At 50.3% G+C, this 22,729-nt stretch overlaps 1 protein-coding gene across 2 annotated transcripts in view; it reads left to right on the top strand.

The window, feature by feature from the left end:
- The window catches only part of TNR (tenascin R), a 51,820-nt gene that overhangs the window by 18,378 nt on the left and 10,713 nt on the right, over nt 1-22,729 (top strand). Inside the window, exons 2-16 of one of the 2 annotated variants that reach the window (XM_085231277.1) lie at nt 5,570-5,896; nt 6,032-6,125; nt 8,189-8,665; nt 9,084-9,347; nt 10,235-10,350; nt 12,728-12,878; nt 15,148-15,417; nt 16,922-17,107; nt 19,108-19,197; nt 19,321-19,584; nt 20,222-20,488; nt 20,582-20,701; nt 21,179-21,322; nt 21,968-22,087; nt 22,356-22,502. In XM_085231277.1, coding sequence (XP_085087403.1) covers nt 5,630-5,896; nt 6,032-6,125; nt 8,189-8,665; nt 9,084-9,347; nt 10,235-10,350; nt 12,728-12,878; nt 15,148-15,417; nt 16,922-17,107; nt 19,108-19,197; nt 19,321-19,584; nt 20,222-20,488; nt 20,582-20,701; nt 21,179-21,322; nt 21,968-22,087; nt 22,356-22,502 — 2,977 coding nt within the window. In that variant the 5' untranslated portion in view covers nt 5,570-5,629. Of the gene's footprint in view, nt 1-5,569; nt 6,126-8,188; nt 8,666-9,083; nt 9,348-10,234; nt 10,351-12,727; nt 12,879-15,147; nt 15,418-16,921; nt 17,108-19,107; nt 19,198-19,320; nt 19,585-20,221; nt 20,489-20,581; nt 20,702-21,178; nt 21,323-21,967; nt 22,088-22,355; nt 22,503-22,729 lie in introns of both variants that reach the window. The other variant, XM_085231276.1, reaches the window with a different exon arrangement.

Here is a 22,729-nt window from a genome sequence, read left to right as displayed (position 1 = left end):
AGGCGTGCTTCCAAGCTCCCATGCCCTGCACCAGCTCCAAGCTCAGCAAAATTACATTATGCATTTATATCCACTTCTTAATGAGGTACTTTCTTATTATAGGGCAATAAAAACCCAGCCTGGCTTGGGTCCTCAGTGCCAGTCCATGCTGGGGCACTGCTGTTTCCCAAGCATCTTGGTTTTCCCTGCAGGGCAAGGCACTGGGATTGTTTCTGGTTCCTTCAGGGGGATGTAGATAGGTGGGTTTTCCATTCTCTCTCGATGCAGCATCAGGACTGAAACAGGGAGCCCATCTGGGATCCCCATCAGGGGATGGGGGCCTGCTTGAGGCCGAAGAAGAGGGGAGCAGCCCTGGATTTGGGGCAGCCACGAGAATCCCAGTGCAAAGCCAGGGCTGCCACCTCCTCTCTGTACACATGCATGCAGCATATCTGAGGTGGGAAAAAATAAATAAATAAATAAAACAGATTAACCTATCTGACAGTACAGCCAGGATGTGTCAAAGCCAGCCTGCCTGGCTGGCTCGGAAAAAAAAAAGTGGTTATTACTGCAAACTCTATATACATTATTTATCAAATGAAGTCTCTGCAGCAGGTCCACGATTCATTTCCCTGCTCTGGTTGTCTTCTCAATGGTAGAAACCAGCCTGAGCCCTGCAGTAGGTCTGGGGGTGAGCATCTCACTGCCTTCCTAAAACACTGGGCTCTGCGGAGGGGACGCGCTGTGTCCAAGCGGTGCCTTTTGAGCACGCATCCGGCTTCTGGATGCACATGTGGATGTGCTGCATACATTAATTTGCATCATTACCAGGCAGGGGCAGCGGTTGGCAGTGCTTTGGAGGAACTGGGATGGGAGCATCCCATGCTGGGTAATTCGCATCCACCGCAGCTATGCACACAGCTCTGAGGAGGAGCAGGACGGCTCACGCACTAATGAAACATGACAGCAAGCAGCAGATACACAAGCACAAGGCTTTGCTGCCTTTCCTGGAGCTGTGTGCTGAGATCAAACAGGGAAAAATAAAACCCGTGCACGTGGCTGAGAGGGACCCAAAGCCAGTGCCGTTCAGGTGGGGTGAATTCGCTAGAGATCCAGGCCCTCAGGATGGATTTTCTCCTTGCAGGAAGATGCCCACATGATCCTGCACCTTACATCCATGAATCCTGTGCAAGGATTGGCAAAGGCAGGAATGCCAGGAACAGGAGTGGGAAAAGCCATGATTGATGGAGAGGGGAAGAGAAGGATAGAAACTGCCCGTTTAAGTGATGCTTCACCAGGTCCCCACAGCCCCACACCGAGCTCCTGCCACGCAGGTGCTAAATGTAGCCGTAATTAGAAAGCAATCTCACAGTCATTTGCACCTGAAGTCCATTTAGGATGGGCAAAAAAGCAGAGTAGCAAAGGAAAAGCAGAGCTGGGTGAGCATAGGTATGGGAACAGTTAAAGCCTGTTGGTATGGTTGGACCTAGCAGCAATTCACAACACGTCCCTGTGGGACACAGCCCCATCCAACCACCCCTACCATGCGGGACCTCCATCACCCTCCAAAATTAGTGACTAGTGCCCATGCTGAAGACAAAAATAACCTCATATTTATTTTTGCTCTTAAACTACAGTTTCCTTATAGATTAAGTGCTACTACATAATTGGAGAGGATTTAGAGGCTGTTTGTGCCCCACCATGCTCCGCAATTAATTCCTCCTTTATGGCTTCAGAGTATCACCAGCGCAGTTCTGGGGCCAGAAGAGCTGCATGTGGAGGTGAGAGGTAGAGCTGGTGGCTGTGACACTAAAGATGGGATCATCAGAACCTCTTTCTTTGTAAACTTGGGCATTTCTGGGGGAAAAGGGTCTGCAGAGCAGAGAGCAGAGCACTGCATACAGCACAGTAAGCCACCATGCCAAGCATCACCTGAGGATGCTGTGGGGTCACACGGGTCAGATTCAGGCTACATCTGTCCATGTATAAAGGAAAAGAGCTCATCTTGAAACTTTGCTCTCAACATTTCCTATGGGAACGTATAGAAGCTACTGATATATGCCGCAAAAATTCAATAAAGAAGCATGTAATGAAAGAAAGATATAATGTAGGCTGCGATCACAAAGGCATACATGAATTATTAAGCCTGCCGAATTTACAGGCAGCTTGGGGAACTATAGATTTCTTCCTCCACGTATAGTTAGGGAACTGCTGTTTAAAGCAGGAGAGTATTTCATCCTTAACCACGCAATTAGTCAGCAGGGGAAAAGCACTCGCTCTACAGGTACCCATGTCACAAGAGCCAACCTGTATCAGTCCTATGGGTCCTGGAGGCACCTGACATGTTCAATCTGTTTTTGCACAGGCATGCTGTTGGGTTTTTTAAGCCTTAAATCATCTCCAGCAAGATGCTCCCCAAAACCAAGTGGTTTTGCAGCTGTGCTGTACCCACATCTGTTGCATGGTTTGGGCTTGTCAAGGCCATATTTACAGGCAATAAACAAAGGGTTGCAGATGCTGCTCAGGGCCACAAAAATCTATAATTCAGGTGGATGCACTGCAGGATGTATCTTGGCTTTTCACTTCCTCCCTTTGTAGGCCCCCAGGACACAAATCCTGGGTGAAGGGAGGACATCTGGGAGGTAGAGCGCTTTGCCGCTTCTGGAAACAGCACTCCAGTGTTTTTCTCAGTTTTAGATTGTCTCTTTTTATTGAGCCCCATGCACATAAACAGCAGCAGATTGATCATCTCGCACATCCCCAAAGTTGAAGCACTTGATGCCTGCCAAACTTGAATTTGAACTTTAATTCACATTGGGCAGGCCCCAGATTCGCCCACAAACCTGTTGTTAATGCAGCCTCTCTCCCTTGGTAGCTTTCAGAAATACCTGCAACCCTAAAATGCACCCATGGTCCTGTTTATAATACTTAGAGAAAACAAAGAGACAGCTCCCTTAGCACTGTGGCATGGGGATGCAACCCCCCTGCAGTATCACCACTGCCCAAAGCCACTGTGTGGGGTGGGCAGAGTGGTGATACTACATTCATCATCCAAGAAATGAGCACTGGGCAGCACCCCATAGGCACCTGCTGTGATGGAGATCTGGGGGAGGACTTTATTTCATTCCTACCACCTAAGCTGCTCTGTGATGATGTTGCTTTGAAGCTCTGGCCCGGCTCCATGCTGCTGGCTTGCAGCCACAATTCCTTCCCCACTGAACACGCACAAAAAAATAAAAGCAGGGAGAGAGGCCAAGGAGCTCACGCTGAGCCTTGCATGCCAGCAAGTCAATCAAAGGCAGGAAACGCTAATTAGTCCCCCTGCCCCCCCCAATGCCTGGCCTATCCGTCAGCTGGGTACAAGAAGAGTCAGCCAGGGTCACCAAGGAGCTGCGGAGGAGCCAGGGGTGGATGAAGACCTGGGGCTGCTAGGAGGCACTGCATGCAACCCCACTGAGCCAGGCTGGGTCATGGGTTGTTGGTTAATTCCGTATACCATCTCTACCACAACTAGTTACCTCAAGGTACCTTTCTCCATGGTGGTCCATTTACCTGAGTTAATTATCAGGTCTTCCTTGAAGGGATATCTTTCCCTCACGGCTGACGAGTGCCATCCCCATAGGGTGAAAGGCTGTGTCCTTTTTCCAATTGCTTTGTCAATGCCACTTTCTGTAGAAAGAGGTCTTAGCTGCTTGGCTTCACTGCCCACTAAGACCAAACTACTGGTTCCACCATCCCAGCACTGGAGCATTCAGGTGGCAGCATAGTCAACATTAGGAGTCAGATGGCTTCTGTCTCTTCCTCATCTTCCAGCCTTTGTGGTGGCCAGCAAGCCAAGTGGATCCTCCATCACCCTCCGTATTTGGTATGGAGGATGATGGCTGAAATATAAGCATGTAAAGAACTGGCAGGTGGATTATATCACACACCTGCAAACTCACCATGGCACACACCATGTGCTTACAATGGTGGAAGCAACCAGCATTGGCTGCAAGCATATCCCATACCCCATGCCACCCCCCCATCTGAAAAGGTGGGAGGTCACTCCACCTTGGAGCAATTTCATGTATTTGCTTTGCTTGAAATCACAAAGAAAGAGAGAGAGAGAAAGCCTAGCAAAGCTCCATGTGCCTGCTCACAAGAGGGGCAGGCATTGAGCACAGAGCCAGGAAGAAACGTGCAGGAGGAACACTGCAGTAATATGGGATAATAATCCTGCAAAGACTGAGAGGCGGCTGAATAGCTGTATTTTCTGTAGTACCATGGTATTTTAAGAGAAAAACCAGTAAACAAATATTTTCACTGAGAAGCTGGGGTAGAGGGAGAGGCACAATTGTCTCTCAAAGAGGAGCATTAGAACAGGGAGATAGCAGTGAGAGAGGGGAGCTGCTCAAGATTATGGCCCTTGCAGACAGCAGAAGAGTCAGACCACAGCCAAGCAGCACACGACTGTTCTCTCCCATCTCCAAAAACCCAAGCTTCATGGCCTGAAGGAGATTGACCCTGCACAAGGACATTGGCTGTCCTATCCCAATGGGACCAGATCTTGTCCATCCCTCTCCCAGGGCATAAGGCACTCCTAGGAAAAAAAAAGATACTGTGAGAGTCCCCTTGGCTGACCCCATCCATACTGGGGACCACTGACCTCCAAATGATGAGAGCAATGCAATTGCAGTCCCAGTCTCTCCCACTAACTCTATCCTGGGATGAGTTGGGCAGTGATTCCTCATGGCAAACCTGTTGATGTTTGGCATTGATCAGCAGACAGCAGTCCCAGCAAAAGTAATGGGATCAAATCCGTCCCCAGAACAAGTGAGCTGACACTGGTGGTTTTTGGCTGCAGATAATCGTGTCCTTGGAGCCCAGATTGGTACCTGGGGGCTTGCAATTGATACAGAAGTGAGAAGTTATTTATTTTCAAATCAAGACAACTTTAACCTGTAATCCAGAGCATGGGTAGGAGGTGAAGCCACTTCATCACAAGGGATTTGTCTGCGCAGACCTAAAAGAGCTCAAGCCTGTGTGCTGTAATTTAACGATGTTTTGCGTTGAGGCTGCTGTTCCTATAGCTACTAGAGGAAGCTTAGCAACCTCAGGCTTAGCTCCTGGAGCACCATTTGTGCTCGTGGAGGGGTCCAGAGAAAAGTAGGGACGTGGCATTTTCACCCATGCATTGTCATCACCCACACATTGCTGGCACCCATGCTTTAACCCCTTATGCCCTATGCTCTGTGCTGATGTTGCACTGATTGCTGTAGCCATATGGGGTATTTCTGCTGGAAACATAAGCACATGGGGCTTTGTTAGTACCAAATCAACTCTTACCTTCAAAAATACCATAGGAATAAGAATCTGTTTCTGTCATCCTTTGAGGGCTGGAGCCAGAATGCTGGGAATGCATACTCTGGAGAAGGCCCATCTTCTTCTCCCAACCCTGGGCCCATCTCGGGGATGCCTTGGGCTCTACCAAGGTCAGTGGCACTGTGCACGTGTCAAGCTGGCCCACATCTTTCTGGACAACTCACCTCTCTGACCTTAGTGCAGTGTCAAGTCTAACACTAATCACGCTCTCTTTTCTCTTTGTCCATAGGTCCTCCTCACACTTGGCCAACCAAGGTTGGCTTAGAAGGCTCTCCCCCCTCCTAAGAAAATGGGGACTGACAGTGAAAACCCAGTCCTGAGAAACGTGTTCATCAGCTTCAACTTGCTGCTGCTGGGTGCTGTCCTGAAGCCGTTCGAGTGCCGGCTGGAGGTGACAACAGAGCCAGCCGAGAGGCCAGCAGTGGATGAGGAGGTGGGCCTGGCCAACTGCAGCCCACCCATCAAAGAGCAGCCCATGGTCTTTCACCACATCTACAACATCAACGTCCCCGTGGACAGCTGCTGCTCCTCCATGCTCAGGTCTTCGGCTGAGGAGGTGAGTTCAGAAGACGACAGGCTGGCGGAGTACACGGAGCAGACCTCTGACAGCGAGAGCCAGGTCACCTTCACCCACAGGATAAACTTGCCCAAGCAGGCCTGTAAGTGCTCCACCTCCCTCCCGTCCCTGCAGGAGCTGCTGAGCAGGATTGAGATGCTGGAGAGGGAGGTCTCCATGCTCCGGGACCAATGCAACTCCAATTGCTGCCAAGAAAATGCAGCCACAGGTAGTAATGTGATGCTGTTAGCTCTTGTTGGGGACACAGGGCTCAAGCAAAAGGCAGGAGAAATAAATACAGAGCTGGTAATGTCACTCAGAGAAGTGATGAAGGAAAATCTCTGTTCAGCCATGGTGTCATAGCTGTGCTATTACAGAGAAGTCCAGCTTAGGGTCTCCAAGGCAGGGAATTCCCTGGGAGGGATTCGGAAACTTCAGCTCCCAAAGCCCACTTGTTGTGGAAACCCCATAAGCATAAATGTATCCATCAGACAGAGCTAAAATCCCATTAAAATAAAATTGTGGCTGGTAAGGGATGAGCAGGGTAAGTTTCCCAACCTCTTCCCTCCCAGCTCTTTGGGCCCTTTGCTGAGAATGGCCTTGGCTCTGCACAGCACTGCTTAGCAGCAACTCAGCATTCACCTGGAAACAAAAAAAACAGCATCATACCAGGCACTCTGAAGAAAACAGTTCATCTCAGTTGAAACTAAGACTGGTGAAGCTCTCAGAGCCTCCATCAGGGTTTCTCCAGTAAAGGCACAGCTCAGTCCCTCTGTGATAGTGAGATAATGTGATAACGACATGGGTTGTGTTTGGGTTAGAGGCTGCTGAGCAGAGGTGCTAGCACACAGCTGGTCTCTGATCTCTCAGGTAGTCCCTGAAGGGTGCTGTCTGGAAGGGCACCTCCTGGCTCCAGACTTTGCTCAGTCCTGCTTGGATGCCCCCAGCGTGGCACCCATCAGCTGTGAGCATAAAAGAGACTGGAAAACGCCCTTGAAAGACGAGACTGTTTGCACAGCAAGGGTTAAAATGGAATGGGAAGAGCAATGGGAAAAACCTTATTTAAAGGAATTCATTTGAAACACCGATGGAACAATTTGGGTTGCTTGCAACATATGTAGCTGGTCCCATTAAACATTTATCACTAGTTGGAGTCTTCACTTGAACCACAGATGCACAATGAGGTAGAACTGGAGTAATTTCATTCATTTTAACCAAGCTGCTTTCAATTCACCACACTTCAAATGAGAGCAGGATCCCTACCCCACAGCCTGAGGCACTTCCCCAAGGAAGGAGCTGTCTTACAGCATACCTACAAGCATCCTCTCTCTTCATTTGATAACTTAACTAGAGGATGAGATCTGAAGAGAACCCAATCGCCATTCCCAATGCTGGCAGTTTCTGGGGGAAGCATCCTGCAAAGAAGCCCAAACTGGTCTGTCTGGCTTAGCATACAGCTAAGCCTTGCTTTGGGTGCATCTATCAGTTGCCACCCAGATAACTCACCTAGGATGAGAGGTTCAATAGGGGGGACAAAATGTCTCGTGACTCATGGTCTTTCTGGTGCAGAGGCTTCCTAAGGGTTGGAGGAAGGACTGAGAGGGTTCCACTCCTCCTTTCTTTCATGTGAGAAAGAGCAGGCAAAGTCAGAAGGGGAAGAATTAGCCAGGCTGGTGTAAACCCAAAGCTGAAGCAGCAGGTCCATGTTGTGAGGCAAAGTATGGGAGGATGGGCAGTGTCAGAGCAACTGGTGCCCTCACCTCCATGTGTCCCTTCTCACCCTACTGCTGAGCAAAGCAGGGACATCAGAGGAGGCGGCCGCATGTTCTCCCTGCTTTCCCACAACCCTAGCTCGTGTGCAAACCAATCTGGAGTCACCAGGCTAGGGATGAATATTATATGTCTTTGATCGTAATACTGGGACATAATATTGGGATCTCTCAACTTTACGATGAAACTATGTGTGGAGAGGAAACAGCAGAGCCCACTGAGCTGTGGTTAGTGCAGAGGAGTTGGCCAGGGAGGGCTTTTTGCCATGTAGCTGTCTAGGGAAATACAGAGAAACTAAGGTGAGCTCTGGCACCCAGCAGGTCCACAGCCAGGATCTGAGACTAGAGCTCCCACCCAGAGCCCCAGCATGACCCATACCAAACCTGAGCCTCAGCCATCCCCCAAGCCACCAACTCCTGCAAAACAAGAGAGCTCAGCCGTAGAGAGGACCACCCTGCCACTTGCCCTCCATTCACAGACCCCACACCGGGCTCTGACCACCCATCCCACATCATTTTGCAGGACGCCTGGATTACACCTTACCGTGCAGCGGTCACGGGAACTTCAGCCTTGAGTCGTGCCGCTGCGTCTGCAGCGAGGGCTGGGCGGGCAGCAACTGCTCAGAACCACGCTGCCCACGGGGCTGCTCCAGCCGTGGGGTCTGCCTGGAGGGTCAGTGCGTGTGCGACAATGACTACGGTGGTGAGGATTGCTCCCAGCTCCGCTGCCCCGCCGGCTGCGGCTCCCGTGGGCTCTGCGTGGATGGAGAATGCATCTGCGAGGAGGGCTTCGGTGGGGATGACTGCTCTCAGCCCCGCTGCCCCCGTGATTGCTCGGGAAGGGGACACTGTGACAACGGCACCTGCGTGTGCGCCGAGGGCTATGCTGGGGAGGACTGCGGGTGGCTGCGGTGTCCCAACGCCTGCAGTGGACGAGGTGTCTGCCAGGATGGCTTCTGCATCTGCGAGGATGGCTACGGAGGGCAGGACTGCTCGTCAGGTAGCAGGGGTTTGGGGGGGGGATCAGACCTGATTGTGTGAGAAAGGGACACAAAGTTCCCAGAGTCCCACAGGAGCAACACACAGCATGGGAGGAACCCATAGCTGGCAGAGCACTTTGTGCTCACATCCCATAGTTTGACTGCCTGCCTGTTGTTCCCATCCGCCAGAGATGCATAAAGGTTTGGGAGGCAAGCAAAAAGCCATTGAGTTTTGTTGAAATATTGGTGGTGAACCACTTTTACAACAGCAGCACAAGCAGGTTCTCCTGAGTCTTTGCCTTGCAATAAAACGTGTGAGCACATGACCCCCCAAGCAAGAGCCCTTACCCATTTCCAACCAGCAGACCCACACTCCCTCACCTGTGGCCTGAGATAAGCCATGCACGTCCTGATGCTCTCCCTCTCTTTTCCCATCAGTGGCTCCTCCTGAAAACCTGCGTGTGACAGGGATCAGTGATGGCTCCATTGAGCTGGCATGGGACAGCCCCGGAGCAGCCACTGAGTACGTGGTATCATACCAGCCAGCGGGGCCAGGGGGATCCCAGCTCCAGCAGCGGGTGCCTGGGGACTGGAGCACCATCACCATCACGGAGCTGGAGCCAGGCGTTGCCTACAACATCAGCATCTACGCAGTCATCAGCGATGTCTTGAGCAGCCCTGTCACCACCAAGGTGACGACTAGTAAGTATCTGCCTGCACTTGTCACTTGGCACCCCAGAAACCAGAGGTGATGCTCATCAAATAGCTGCAGAAGACAGCACTGGTCCATATAATGAGGAATTTTACAGGCAAAAAGCAGCCTGTAAAGGTGCATCCATCTGATATTTGACCTATCCTATGATGACATTCTTGGCATAATACTCAGTCTTGCCATGGTGTCATGCAGCTTTCTCAAGCTAGCTCATGTTTTCTGTAAAGACCTTCCAACAGCAGAAAATTCAGCCTTCAGAAAAAATAGTGGAGATATGTTTACCCACATGCATGAGAATAAAGGAAAGGTGGAAGTGACACCACTTTCTGCAGGAAGTCTCTGTTTGGGACGGAAACCCAAATGTCTGACAATCAAGGAAAATTTCAGTGCTTGCTTGAAGCCCCCAAACATGGCCCAAAATATCTTACATTTTTGTGATATACCATACAAGTCACAGGTTCTGCTCCTTTTTCTGGATGGGCTCCCCCAGGCAAATCCCCACAACACAGCTAATAGCACAGCAAGGGATGTTGCTGTGCATCATGAGGTTCTTAGTGCCAGAGGAAAAGGGGAATAGCAGGCTGTGACAGCAGCCTTCAGGAAGTATCCTTGGGAAATTAAAGGCAGAATAAGCAAGGGAAATACAAGTGATGCCAGTACCGCTTTTGTAATCCCATCGCTCATCCTGTTGGCACAATGCTACTAGGCACAAAGCAGTGGGATGCCACAGTGGAAGGCATCCCCCTCCTCTCCCTCCAGCCCAAAAGGACAATGATGCTGCTAACAGAGACCAGCAGGGCCCCATTTCCATCACCCCAATAACAAAATAGCTGCAAGGAGGTCAACCCAGCCTTCACAACCTCCTGGTCCCTTCTAGACTTGGCCACGCCGCAGGGGCTGAAGTTCAAGACCATCACAGAGACGACTGTGGAGGTGCAGTGGGAGCCCTTCTCCTTCCCTTTCGATGGCTGGGAGATCAGCTTCATCCCCAAGGTAATGCTGCCTCACAGCACGGCATCGTGGGGTACACCCTAAGCCTAGATCTCAATGACCAGCCGTAGGCTGTCAGGGCTCCAGTATCCTCAACCACGTGCCCAGATAGCTCCTGCCACGGCATTTTAACTGCAGTGATGAACAGGTAGAACTGGTGCCAGAAAAGATGAAAATGATGGAAGTGTTGCCCTAAATATCGCCTATTTTCCATACGCAGTAACAAAAATTGTACATCAAGTATTTCATCTATATTCATAATTTCTACACCATTTAGCCATAAGTATAGCTTCAATTGTATATGGAGCCTCTTTACAAGAGGCTTTCAATCCCCAGCAGTAAAAGAAATGCTGATTAAGGGCACAATTATGCCGTTTTCTCTTGTACAAAATCCTCGCTGGAGTCAGGCAGCTCTGGGCAGTAGGAACAGCAGAAGTTGGCCCCAAAGTTTTAACAGCTCTCAATTGCAAAGTGTTATGAGACGCTGCACAAAACAGGGGCCCGGGGGCCTGAGATAACTTATTCCTCCCTTCCAAAAAGGGCTGGGAGCATCTTGGTGCAATTTTTGATCCACAGATGGTGTCAGAAGCCAAAGTTTGGGTACCGCAGTTACAAAACCAAGGGCGTTGGGATGGAATACAAAAACATTGTATTTCAGGATGAAATAGAGTAATAGAAGCATGGAACGGCTTAGGTTGGAAGAGACTTTAAAGATGATGTAGTTCCAACCCTATGCCACAAAATAGGGTAATGCCAGGAAAAGACCACTGGAGCTTTGAGTCTAACGGCAAACAAATCATGCATCATTCAAGCATTTCATCAATACTCATGAATTAATCTCAGCAACATCCTCCCTGAAGCAGATAAATGGGTATAGGCGTGTTTTGGGGTGAGGAGTTCGTGGAACGTTTGCAAATGTCTCTCCTGCAAGGACATCAGCAATAGCTTTTCCTCAAGCCAGCCCACTGAAGCAAACTGTTGGCTCCCATTTCTCTTTTTTAAGCTTAAAACCAGCAAGAGACTGGGAATGGAACAGAGAGATGAAGTACAAAAGGAAAGCTGTTCCTTGGGCAGGCTTTCAGGGATGGGAATGGTTGCAGCTCATAGGGCTTTCATTTTAGTACTGTCCATCAAGCACGAGGTCTTGCGTTGTGAAGACGCAGTTGTGCTCCTGCTACCAAAATTGGGCTTTCTCAAGTCTACGTTATCGGCTTTTCCCCTGAAATAAGACAGAGGGTGCTGTCTCCTTGGCTGCCTGGAAGCTGCAGTCATGGTTTGCTCGGACAGAGACACAAAACCATTGCTGCACCCCAACTTAAAGCAAAACTCAAGAGGCAGTGATGTGAAAAAAAAAAAAAAATATATATATATATATATATATATATATATATATGTAATGTTAAAGCAGCTCTATTGCAAATAATCCCTGTGCTGTAGGCTTGCAAATTGAGGTCAAACTGCCTTTCCAAAAGCTGGGTCTGGGGACACTAATTTTGTCCTCAGTGTCCCCAGGGGGAGTGCACGCCCTCCCTCTGTGCAAGCCACCCTCCACACCCCAAACTGTCCCTAGATACAGGATTGGGGGAGTTATCGCACATCTGCTCATGCTGGGGGCAAAAAAAGAAAAGGAGAAAGCAATGCAGGGGTATTTGGGGCAATGAGAGAGGCTCAAAAAGGCAATCAGTGAAAGGCTGGAGTGATAACAGACATAGAAAAGAAAATTAGGCAAGATGAGATGGCAATTTATGGATAAAATGGAAGATTTCCTGTTTAATGAGGAAAAGAGATGAATATGGATTGAGAGCTATGTGCACAGATTTGTTTAGTGTGTTATTAGTAAAGACAGCAGCAAGAAAAGATCCATTGTCCAAACACTGGCAGGGAAGGTGACATTTGCAGTTGCTTAAAAGACTTATGTGTTTTTCAGAGCACAAAACAGAAAGTATAATGAATTCAATCAAGATATTTTAAAAGGCGGGATTCCAAAATAAATATCCAATGGTTTCACCCCTGCATGAAACATAGACAGCTCCCGGCACCTGGGTAGCAGCCATGCAGGAGAAGGAGGCTTTGTTTTTATCTTTTGTGTTCTGGGGAATTTTCAGATGGCAAAATACAACAAGGTATGAGGCAGGAGAGGGGATGGGAGCATTTCCCAGCTCTACAGCTCAGGTGCTCCACAGCTGGTGGGTGACTTTGCCCCAGGCTCCTGCATCTCCATGATGAGATGGACTAGGGTGAGGACGTGATCCGGGGGTGCATGGATGGGTCATCACTTTGCCATGCATCAGTGCCTGTACTCCCTGAGAACAAAGCTTTTTCTGTTGTTTTTAAAACCCTTCCTCCTTCCTGTTGCCTTTTCTCCCCCTGTCCCCGGCAGAACAACGAGGGTGGTGTGATTGCCCAGCTCCCCAGCACCGTCACCACCTTCAACCAGACGGGGCTGAAGCCAGGTGAGGAGTACACCGTCACCGTGGTGGCTCTGAAGGACCAAGCCAGGAGCCCCCCGGCCTCCGACAGCATCTCCACCCGTGAGTGAGCCCGGCACCGGGAGTGCATCCCAAGAACCTCAGCACCCCATAGCAAAAATCAGCTCCAAACACAACATCTGCTGGGGCCAGAAAGCTGCCTGAGCCAGGCGCTGGGGCATCAGATACTCAAGAGTGGTTTTCTTCAACCAGTATTCTGAATCTGAATGCTGAGCACAACCCAAATGCTACAGGTGCATTGCAGCAAAAGGTTTTCATGCTACAGGTGCATTGCAGCAATAGGTTTTCATGCAACACTTTGTCCCTCTCTCCCAAATTGCTGCGAGCACAGAAAGCATGGTGTGTTTAATGGGGTTGGGAGTCACGGTTCTGGTCAGCTTGCACAGTGTAGCTGCATGAATTCCACTTCTCTGTTAATCTCATCCCAGGCACATTTGGGAGGCTGGACAAGCCCAAGAAACAACTCTAAAAGTGCACTGCCTACTCATCTCCTCCATATTAAAGCTCCTACCTGCTTTTGTGCAGCCAAACACCCTGTCCTCCCACCCATTCAGGCAAATCAGGCAGCGGGGCAGGGAGCCAGAAGCAGCTCTATGAAATTCGGCATGTGTGGAAGAACATAGTCCCTTGCTCGCCAAGAGGATGTGGCACTGGGCAGAGCATGGGGAGATGCTAATCTGGGGCTTTGGAGAGGAAGGGGTGGTGCAGGGGTGGTCCCTCCATCAGGCAGCCCCTCTCTGGCTGCAGATCTGATCTTCCTCAGTACAGTCCTGCTCTGCTTGACACGGCTTAACAGAGACATCTCCTGGTCAAGGCAAACCTTTCCCTTTTCCTAGGAAGTCATGGAAAAAAAAAAAAAAAGAAAAAAAAAAAGAGGGTGGTTCATCAAACTAAGCGATTGACGTTAGCTCTCCACCACGAACATGAGACTCATGGTTTGGATGAGCCTTGGCCAAGCTGGACACTCAGCTCCAACCTAAAAACCGTGCTTCCCAGCCATCCTTCCTCCTCTGTTGCCATTTTGTCCCCAGACTTCATCCCACTACTCCCAATTCCCCCACATGTCTATTCTAAGCTCCTTCATCCCTTCGCACCCCTGCATATAGCCCCCAGGATTTCCCACCCTGAGGCACAGCATTCAGCACATCCTTATTACACCATGATATTTCCAATATATGTAGTGTAAAGGACATATGCAGCACAGCTCAAACTACAAAACAGACTAATGTGTTTTTTTTCACCACCTTTTGGTCACAGAAGAGATAAAGCAGGCAGCGAGTGTATCAGCAGTGCCATGGCACAGTAGTCTCAGTCCATGCTGATGGTCCTGCTGGACTCAAAGCATCCCTCACTTGAGCTGAGCATGTGATTTCCCTTGACCAAGCGCTGGAGGATGCAGAGAAAGAATGAGACCAATTCTCTGCAAAAAAGAGAAAAATGTCCTAAACAGCCTCTCAGGAGATGCTCGATATGAATGCTTTAGCTGAAACCCCTTTATCTGAGGGTGTTTGGTGGTGGACACCCTCCATAGCCCTTCTCCCAGCTAGTTATGAAGCCTCATCAGAGCAGTTGCATTTTCCCCTCCCTCCCCAGCGCTAACACGTCAGCAGCTCCAAGAGCTGATCCTGCAGCTTAGCTACAAAGCAGGAGCTGGCACTGATGCTGGAACATGTCTAGAGACTTTCTCCAGCTCTTGATGGTTGAATCAGTCCTTGGCCCTGTGTTATTTAACACATTGTCAACACCTTTCAAGAGCCATAATAGACAAAGTATCATTGCTGATAAATTTTGCCAACGATAGAAAGGCTTGTAAAAGAGTAAATTGAGTGGAAAGAAGGAGATCATCGATAAAAGCATTTTGAATGGCTTGAAGAGCCAGGCACAAAGGAAAACTGCATTTTCCTATGCATCACCAAGTATGAGCAGTTATCTAGGAGCAACGAAAACGGACCGGAGAGAAATGTAGGAGGTTTTATTCTGGGAGATGACTCCTGAATAAGACAGAGAGGAATTGTCAACACTCAGCTTGAGAAGGGCAGAAGTTGCATTCTATCTGTAACTGGCATGTATCTGTAATGCTCTGCTCATGAGAGATGTCAGGAAAGTGGAGGGTCTGGAACAAGGCACTGGAACTCACCACGACCAAGCCCTGTGAGCGCTTTAGGTTGGAAGAGTTGAGCCTCGTGCCCATGCCACCTCTAACTCATGCCGCTCCACAGGCCGAGCGGCAGCTTGATGTCCCCATTCCTGCTGCCCTTCCCCATCCAACTGTCCCCCATTAACCACCCCTCCTTTCCCCCACACTTTGCAGTCATCGACGGCCCGACGCAGATCCTGGTGCGGGACATCTCCGACACGGTGGCCTTTGTGGAGTGGACTCCGCCTCGCGCCCGGGTGGACGCCATCCTGCTGAAGTACGGGCTGGCGGACGGGGAGGGCGGGAGGACCACCTTCCGCCTGCAGCCCCCCCTCAGCCAGTACTCCCTGCAGGCCCTGCGGCCCGGCGCCCGCTACCACCTCGCTGTCAGCGCCCTCCGGGGTGCCAACGAGAGCCAGCCGGCCCTCACTCAATTCACCACAGGTAGCTGGAGGAGCCGGCGAGGGGGCTGAATGCTGCAGAGTGGTGTGGTGGGTGGGTGGGTGGGAAAGAACTTCAAGAAAGACAGGTCCGGCCATCAACCCGACCTACACTAACACGTGTTCCTTGGCGCCGTGTCCACATGTCTCTTGAGTATCTCCAGGGATGGAGACTCCCTCACAGACCCGGGATCCTGTTCTAATCCTTGCCTACCCTCCCCGTGAAGAAATCGTTCCTAATGCCCAGCCTAAACCTTCCCTGGTGCAACTTGAGGTCATTTCTTCCTGTCCTATCAATTGTCACCTAAGAAAAGAGATGAACACCCACTACACTGCAATCATCGTAGAATTGTAGAATGGCAGACTGGCTTGGGTTGGAAGGGACCTCAAAGATCAGCTAGTTCTAGGGCTGCCAATCACTAAATCAGGCATCAGATCAGTTACCCAGGGCTCCATCCAACCAATCTCTTGTCAGGTTGTTGTAGAGGGTGATAGGATCTCCTTTCATCCTCCTCTTCTCTAGGTTAAACAATTCCACCCCCAAAACAGCAATTTTCACCCTTAATGCCACCTACAGACCGGTGTGCATCAGGGAGATGTGGGTTCAAGATAGTGCTCCCATACTTACTCAGCACTGAGAGCTGAGGCAGGCACAATGCCTGAAAAATCAGCAATCAGGCAGCTGGAAGAAGCCCAGTTAAAAACATGGATATCTTATTTTATATCTTATATGAATAGTCTAACAGGTCAGTAAAATTTTAATTAATGTTAAGCCTGCAGATAGCTAACGGGTTTAATTTACCGTGCCATAAAGGAGTAGGTAGAGAGCGTATATCAGTGCTGTTTTATGGTATATAAATTACTTGCCATGTACATCACTGGTGGATACTAGGCTCCTTTTACGATAACCACAGCGTGTGAATTGTGTGTATATATCTATGCAGATATATATGTAAGAATGAGATGTTCATTGCAGTTGATTTGCTGAGTTGGCCTTCTTTGCTCTATTTCTAAAAGACAACATAAAAATCCCTCCTAAGCCCAAACCCAGAGCAGGAATTAATGCCTACCTCCTGTGCAGCCAGATCCTGCCCTGCTCAAACCCATTCCTTACAGGCAGTTGTGGTACAGATCTGAGCAGGTCTGGCATGCAGCCTGTGCAGTACTAATAAAACATTTGATCAGTCTGGACAGTGTCTGAGCATGAATGAATCTGTAGAGATGCTCAAGGTCTTCTAGGAGAAGTTCAGGCCAGTGCTGGATGGCTTTAGAGTACTGGCCTTGATGAGTCCATGAGTGGCACCTCCAGGTCTGTGCTGAGCAGGGGGCGAGGTGTCCCAACCATGGGGATGTGCCACTTGTGTCCCCTCCCCACTTCTCAGCCATGCCACAGCTCTCAGAGCCCATTGGCAAGAACACAGAATCATAGAATCATTAAGGCTGGAAAGGACCTCTGACATCTAGTTCAACCATAGAGAGACCATGCCTTTCTTCCTTGTGTTGCACAGAGATCGATGCACCCAAGAACCTACGGGTGGGCTCCCGGACCCCTGCCAGCCTTGAGCTCACCTGGGACAACAGCGAGGCAGAGGCAAACAGCTATAGGGTTGTCTACAGCACTCTTGCTGGAGAGCACTACCACGAGGTTCTGGTGCCACGGGACACTGGCCCCACCACCCGAGCCACTCTTGCAGGTATGCCTGCACTACCTTCATCCTCATCTTCATCATCTTCATCTTTACCCTCACTCAATCCCATTCTCCTTGCAAGTCCAAATCAGCTTGCCCTGGTGCTCCTTCTGTGAGTCTCTGGGGACTCTGCTGGGAACCAAGTGTCCTTTGGTGGGGCTGCCCCAAGAGTCTAAAGAAGAGCTGGAGTGAGGACTGGGGGGAGGAAGACACTTCAGTTTGATCTAGAGAAAAACACTACTCCTCTTTTTACTTTTTTCCCCCTTGTTGGGACATTGATGTTCCATAGGCTGGCCTACCAAGTTCTTTGTCTTTTTCCTCATCAGCACAAAGTAAACCCAAAACCAGAGATGGCAATTCCAAGCAAGTCCCTCCAGCATTGTGTGGTCCAGGCTGGCACATGGGTGCCATCATGCGCTGCAGTTGCATCCCACTGTCAGCCTTACCAGGAACGTTCCCAGACACACTTTGTATTAGCACCATGGAGAGCCATCCAAGATCTATTTTCCTTTTTCAGCTGCAGCTGGTTGCCTGCCAGATCTGCAGCTCAGGTGGCATTTTGGGGGCAAAAAAAAACCCAACACTTATATACCAAAAAAATATCATTTGTTGAGCTTGAGACTTATCTAGATCTTCAGTATGGCATGGCACCAAGTTCTCCCGTGTTGTGTCAGGCTCAGACAACTCTGCCATATGGACCTATAGGAACAAACATGTTCAGTGGAAAAGTCTAATGCAAAGTTACAGGCACAGCGGCACTGAGTCATGAGAAAGGCTGGAGGGCAGGAAAACATTTAGAGCAGTTAGCTTGAAAAATGTGGTGTGTAAGAAAGAATGTAGTAGGGATAGTTTCTGCTGCACTCATGAGTGGAGAAGTAGGACGGAGATGGATGAGGACAGCAGGAGATAGGGGTTCTGGTGCTGGTTCCCTGTCCTCTAGGACATTTGCTGCCTTTTGAGATGATATGGAGGGGACAGACGAGAGGACAGCCTTTGCTGATGGCAAGCAGCTGCAAACAGCCTCTCTCTATCTTCATCACAAACACTGTAGCCTTCTCCTCCAGGGCTTCATCACTCATGGTGCAGAGTGTTGGGGCAAATTTCCAGCTGCTGAGGACTTGGTGGGGTCCATGGCATAAATGCCTTCATCTGCCCCTAAGAAAAGTGTTGAGGAAAGGTGCTGAACAGACTTATTGAGTATTTAAGCTTAAAAATACAGCAAATCTTGCCCCGCCCCAGAGGTCTCTTTTCAAAGATGAGAATTTGCAGAACTGTCAGAAATATTGGTGATTTTTCCCTATCCAAGAGATGGGAGAGAAGAGGCTGGGCTGCAGGGCTTATGGCTTTCTCTGACCCAATGGGAAAGATAACAGAGCATGAGGAGGAGAGAAATGAAGCTGTCAAAGGCCAAGCAGGAGTGACAGACCCAGGAGATGTTCCATGGAGATAGAGCAGCCACCAGCAATAGGCAAGACAAAATGAGCTCGATTAGCTCATTTCCCATTCCTCAGGTGAGAGGAACCACAGGACACGTCCTCCTCAAGGAACGTGCTTGAGTCAGCTCCCAGCTAGGCTGTATGTTTACTAATTAATGTCCATTTCATTTACTCTGCATAATTTATTTCTTTTCGAGACACCAACCCTGTGACAATATTTGAAGCTGAATCATTTTGGAAACAAACACAGCTACTTTATCATTCCCATCTCATTTTGCTCCCTCTCGCTCACACACAATTTCTGTCTTGATGCCAGCAATTACAGCAGACCTCAGTAACGGCTTTTAAAAACTGGTTATTTCTGAGCTAGACTAATCCCATTTCCCTGTCCAAAGGCATTTGGGGACTCTTTCAAAAGGCACCCAGTGGAGTGGCTGAGCTGTGGGAGGGTTGGTGATTCTAGAGGCACTCAGAAGTGTCCCTTTACCTCCAGCCGTGGTGGGGGTAACCAAGACCACCAAGTTGGATGCTGCTCTCATGCATCTCTCTGTCCTTTACTCAATCTTGCAGATCTGGTGCCAGGGACAGAATATGGCATTGGGATTTCAGCTGTGATGGACAGCCAGCAGAGCGTGCCAGCAACCATGAATGCCAGGACAGGTGAGTCTAGCCCCACTGCTTTTGGCTTCCGAACACAGCCAGATCCTACGGCCCTCCGGCTCCTACAACCCCCATGGGACAAACCATGCATGGGAATAAATATCTGTAATATTCAACCCACAGAGCTTGATAGCCCCCGGGACCTCATGGTAACAGCTTCCACAGAGACATCCATCTCACTGTCCTGGACTAAAGCCATGGGTCCCATTGACCATTACCGTGTCACCTTCACCCCTGCCTCGGGGATGGCCTCTGAGGTGACAGTGTCCCGTGATGAGTCGCAGCTCACCCTCTCTGAGCTGGAGCCAGGGACAGAGTACACCATCTCCATCATCGCTGAGAGGGGACGTCAGCAGAGCCTGGAGGCCACCGTGGATGCTTTCACAGGTAAAGAAAACCAAGTGGAGATGGCATCAAGCACAGGACACTACCCCATTACCAATTCCCCAGCACCAAAACTCATGAGACAGGGATGGGGATGACAGCTTGGGGGCAATCCATCCACATCAGAGCAGGTCCATGGACCTCAGAAAGGTGATGGCCCTACCACTGTGGGGGTCCTGCCCCTCTGGATAGTGGCACTGAGCATGTTTGCTTGGATAATTTCCATAAGAAAGAGGTAGGAAAGCCTCTGTAGGAAAACATGCGGTCCTCTGTGCTCTGAGTTGGCAGAAAGGAGAATCCAGGCCTTGAGGGGCCTCAGAAGTACCTCTGGGATGAAAAAAATCATGGTTGAGAAGCACAGGCAGCTCATCCAAATATACAGATTGTCCCCTCCACCCATCGTATGGGGTTGGGATTGAACATGTTTGTAGTCAGAACTGAGGAAAACACCATTTCCCCTTTCCTGTTCTGCCTCTTGATCCCAGCAGAGATTCAGACCACTTGAGCACCCACATGTGGGGCTTCATATCCCTTATATCCCTTATATCCCCTATGGGCACCAGTGCACAATGCTGGGTACGAGCAAGAGGTTGGGAGCTGCAGACTGCGAGGGGCTGCATCTCCCCTCTATGGCTTTCAGGGGTCCGGCCCATCACGCAGCTGCACTTCTCCCAGCTGACATCCTCAAGTGTGAACATCACGTGGAGTGATCCATCCCCCCCTGCAGACCGCCTGGTCCTCACTTACAGCCCTCGGGATGAGGAGGCAGCACAGCAGCTGGCACTTGATGGCACCCGCAGGCACGCCAGCCTGACGGGTCTGCGGCCATCCACCGAGTACCTGGTGTCCCTAGTGGCTGTCCATGGTGCAGTCAGCTCTGAGCCCGTCACAGGCTCCATCACGACAGGTATTGGGTGTTGAGACCCCGCCAAGAAGGTGGGTGGAGGAAGGGAATGTGGACCTGCTTCCCACAGCTGTGCTTTCTGCTCCATCTCACCAGGGATGGATGCACCAAAGGACCTCAGAGTGGGCAACATCACCCAGGACTCCATGGTCATCTACTGGAGCCCTCCTGTTGCTCCCTTTGACCACTACAGAATATCCTACCGTGCTGCTGAAGGTAAGGGGTCAGACACTGTGCAGAGTCCCTCCCTGCTATGCTGTACCCCAGGGTGTGTGTGGGGCTAGTCCTAAGTTAAGCGAAGGACTTCAGCAGTTTCCCAAACAGCTTCAGCCCATTTCGCTCTTACTTTTCTTTTCTTTTGTGGAAAATGCGGTGCAAGAGCAGCTGCTGGGGTTGGGGAGCAGGGGCAGGGGTCAATCCCACACCACTGCGTGACCCAAACCACAACCAGCACAGCAAGCCCTGCTCTCCTCCTGCACCCTCCTCTCCAACCCTCAAGCCCAGTTTTCACCTATCATGCTGGAAAGGCCGAGTCAGTAGAATGATGGGCACATGAGTGTCAACACGTGGGCATAGAACACATTTGTTCCCAGCATCAGCCCTGGGTTGTGGCATTGCCATCCCCTCCTGGGCAAACTCTGCACCTAGGGTCAGGGCCAGACGTCACCAAAGTTTTTGGCTCTGTCCTTGCAGGGAGGACAGACAGCACGGCCATTGGCAGCGATGCCACTGAGTACACCATCCGCCTTCTGCAGCCTGCCACCAAGTATGAGATTGGAGTGAAGAGTGTGCGGGGCCGGGAGGAGAGCGAGGTGGCCTCCATCACCACATACACAGGTGGGAAAGGGCTCCCAGTGGCAGGTAGTGATCAGCTGGGCCATGTCCTGTCCTGGGGAAGGGCTGGCAGCCCATACTATTTCTGGCAATCAGACAGCCAAGAGCAAGCTGAACCTAATGGCATCCTGAGGTGAGCTTGAGATGATGAGTGAGACTCACAAGGATCCACTGGGGACTTTCAAAGTATGTCTAAGAAAAGCTTTTCCTGTATATGCACGGCTTGTCATGGAGGGAGTGACAAATCTGTGTACCAGTCACAGGGAGGGCAGAGATGTGATGCTGGGCAACCATAACAACCTTTCCTAAAGGAAGTACAGGCTTCCAAAAATAATCCCTAGGGAAATATGTGTCAAAGCCCTGAAACAAACAGCATCTGTTGCAAGAATAAAACCCTCTGCTATCCCCAGACTTCTCAATACCTAAAAACCTTTCTCCCCAGACTGTGTATCAGGCAAACAGTGGAAGCCAAACCCAGATAGAGGAGCAGTACAAGCTACAACATGCTGCTCTCCAACTAGGGCAGCAATATCTCCTCTGTAGGTAAATGCGTGCCTGGAAAGAGAGGCAGGGCCACAGGAAGCTCTTCCAGCTCCTAGTCCATAGTCCCTTAATGCACCTGACCCTCCAAATCTGTCCCCTGTACAGCCATGGATGCCCCGCTGGGTGTCACCGCCACCAACATCACCCCCACTGAGGTACTGCTGCAGTGGAACCCGCCGCTGATGGATGTGGAGAGCTATGTCCTCGTCCTCACCCGCCACACAGGTGTGCCAAAACCCCGCACCCCTCTGCTGCAAGATTTGCTAGGGCTCCATCTCAGCTCACCTCCACCTCTCCCCCACCCCAAACCTGGGATCTTGATGGTTTCTTTCATGGAGGGAGCAGTAAGGGAGCCTGTGCCCTGGGAGGGCAGTAGCTGGTGGGTAGCGGAGATGTACCCCATCCTCAGGCACCGTCTCATTCCACGGGCCCCATGGCATGTACCACTACCCAGCCTCATAGCATCTACGCTAACTCACCTTTTGGCTTACAGTTGTTGCAGGAGAAACAATTCTGGTGGATGGAATCAACCAGGAATACCAGCTGACCAACCTTCAGCCCAGCACCACCTACACGGTTGCCATGTATGCCACCAATGGGCCCCTCACCAGCCAGACCATCAGCACCAACTTCACAACCCGTACGTACAGTCCTGCTCCTACACGCCCCTAATCAGCCATCCAACTCAGGAAAAGACGGAAAGGCTGGTGCTAAGCTCTTGTTCCAAATACATCAATGTAGATGTGGCCACGTGCTAAAAGGACACCCAAATACCAGTGCTAGGCACAACATGAGGACAGGATTACCGCTACTGCATGTATTAACCATCATTTTCACTCTTCCAACAACCAATGACATCTTTCTTTG

The sequence above is a fragment of the Meleagris gallopavo genome, chromosome 10 (genome assembly GCF_905368555.1).
Source record: "Meleagris gallopavo chromosome 10, MGAL_WU_HG_1.1, whole genome shotgun sequence".
NCBI classification, from domain to species: Eukaryota; Metazoa; Chordata; class Aves; order Galliformes; family Phasianidae; genus Meleagris; species Meleagris gallopavo.
Note: the sequence above shows the minus strand (reverse complement) of the source record. Positions and strands in the feature narration are given on the sequence as shown.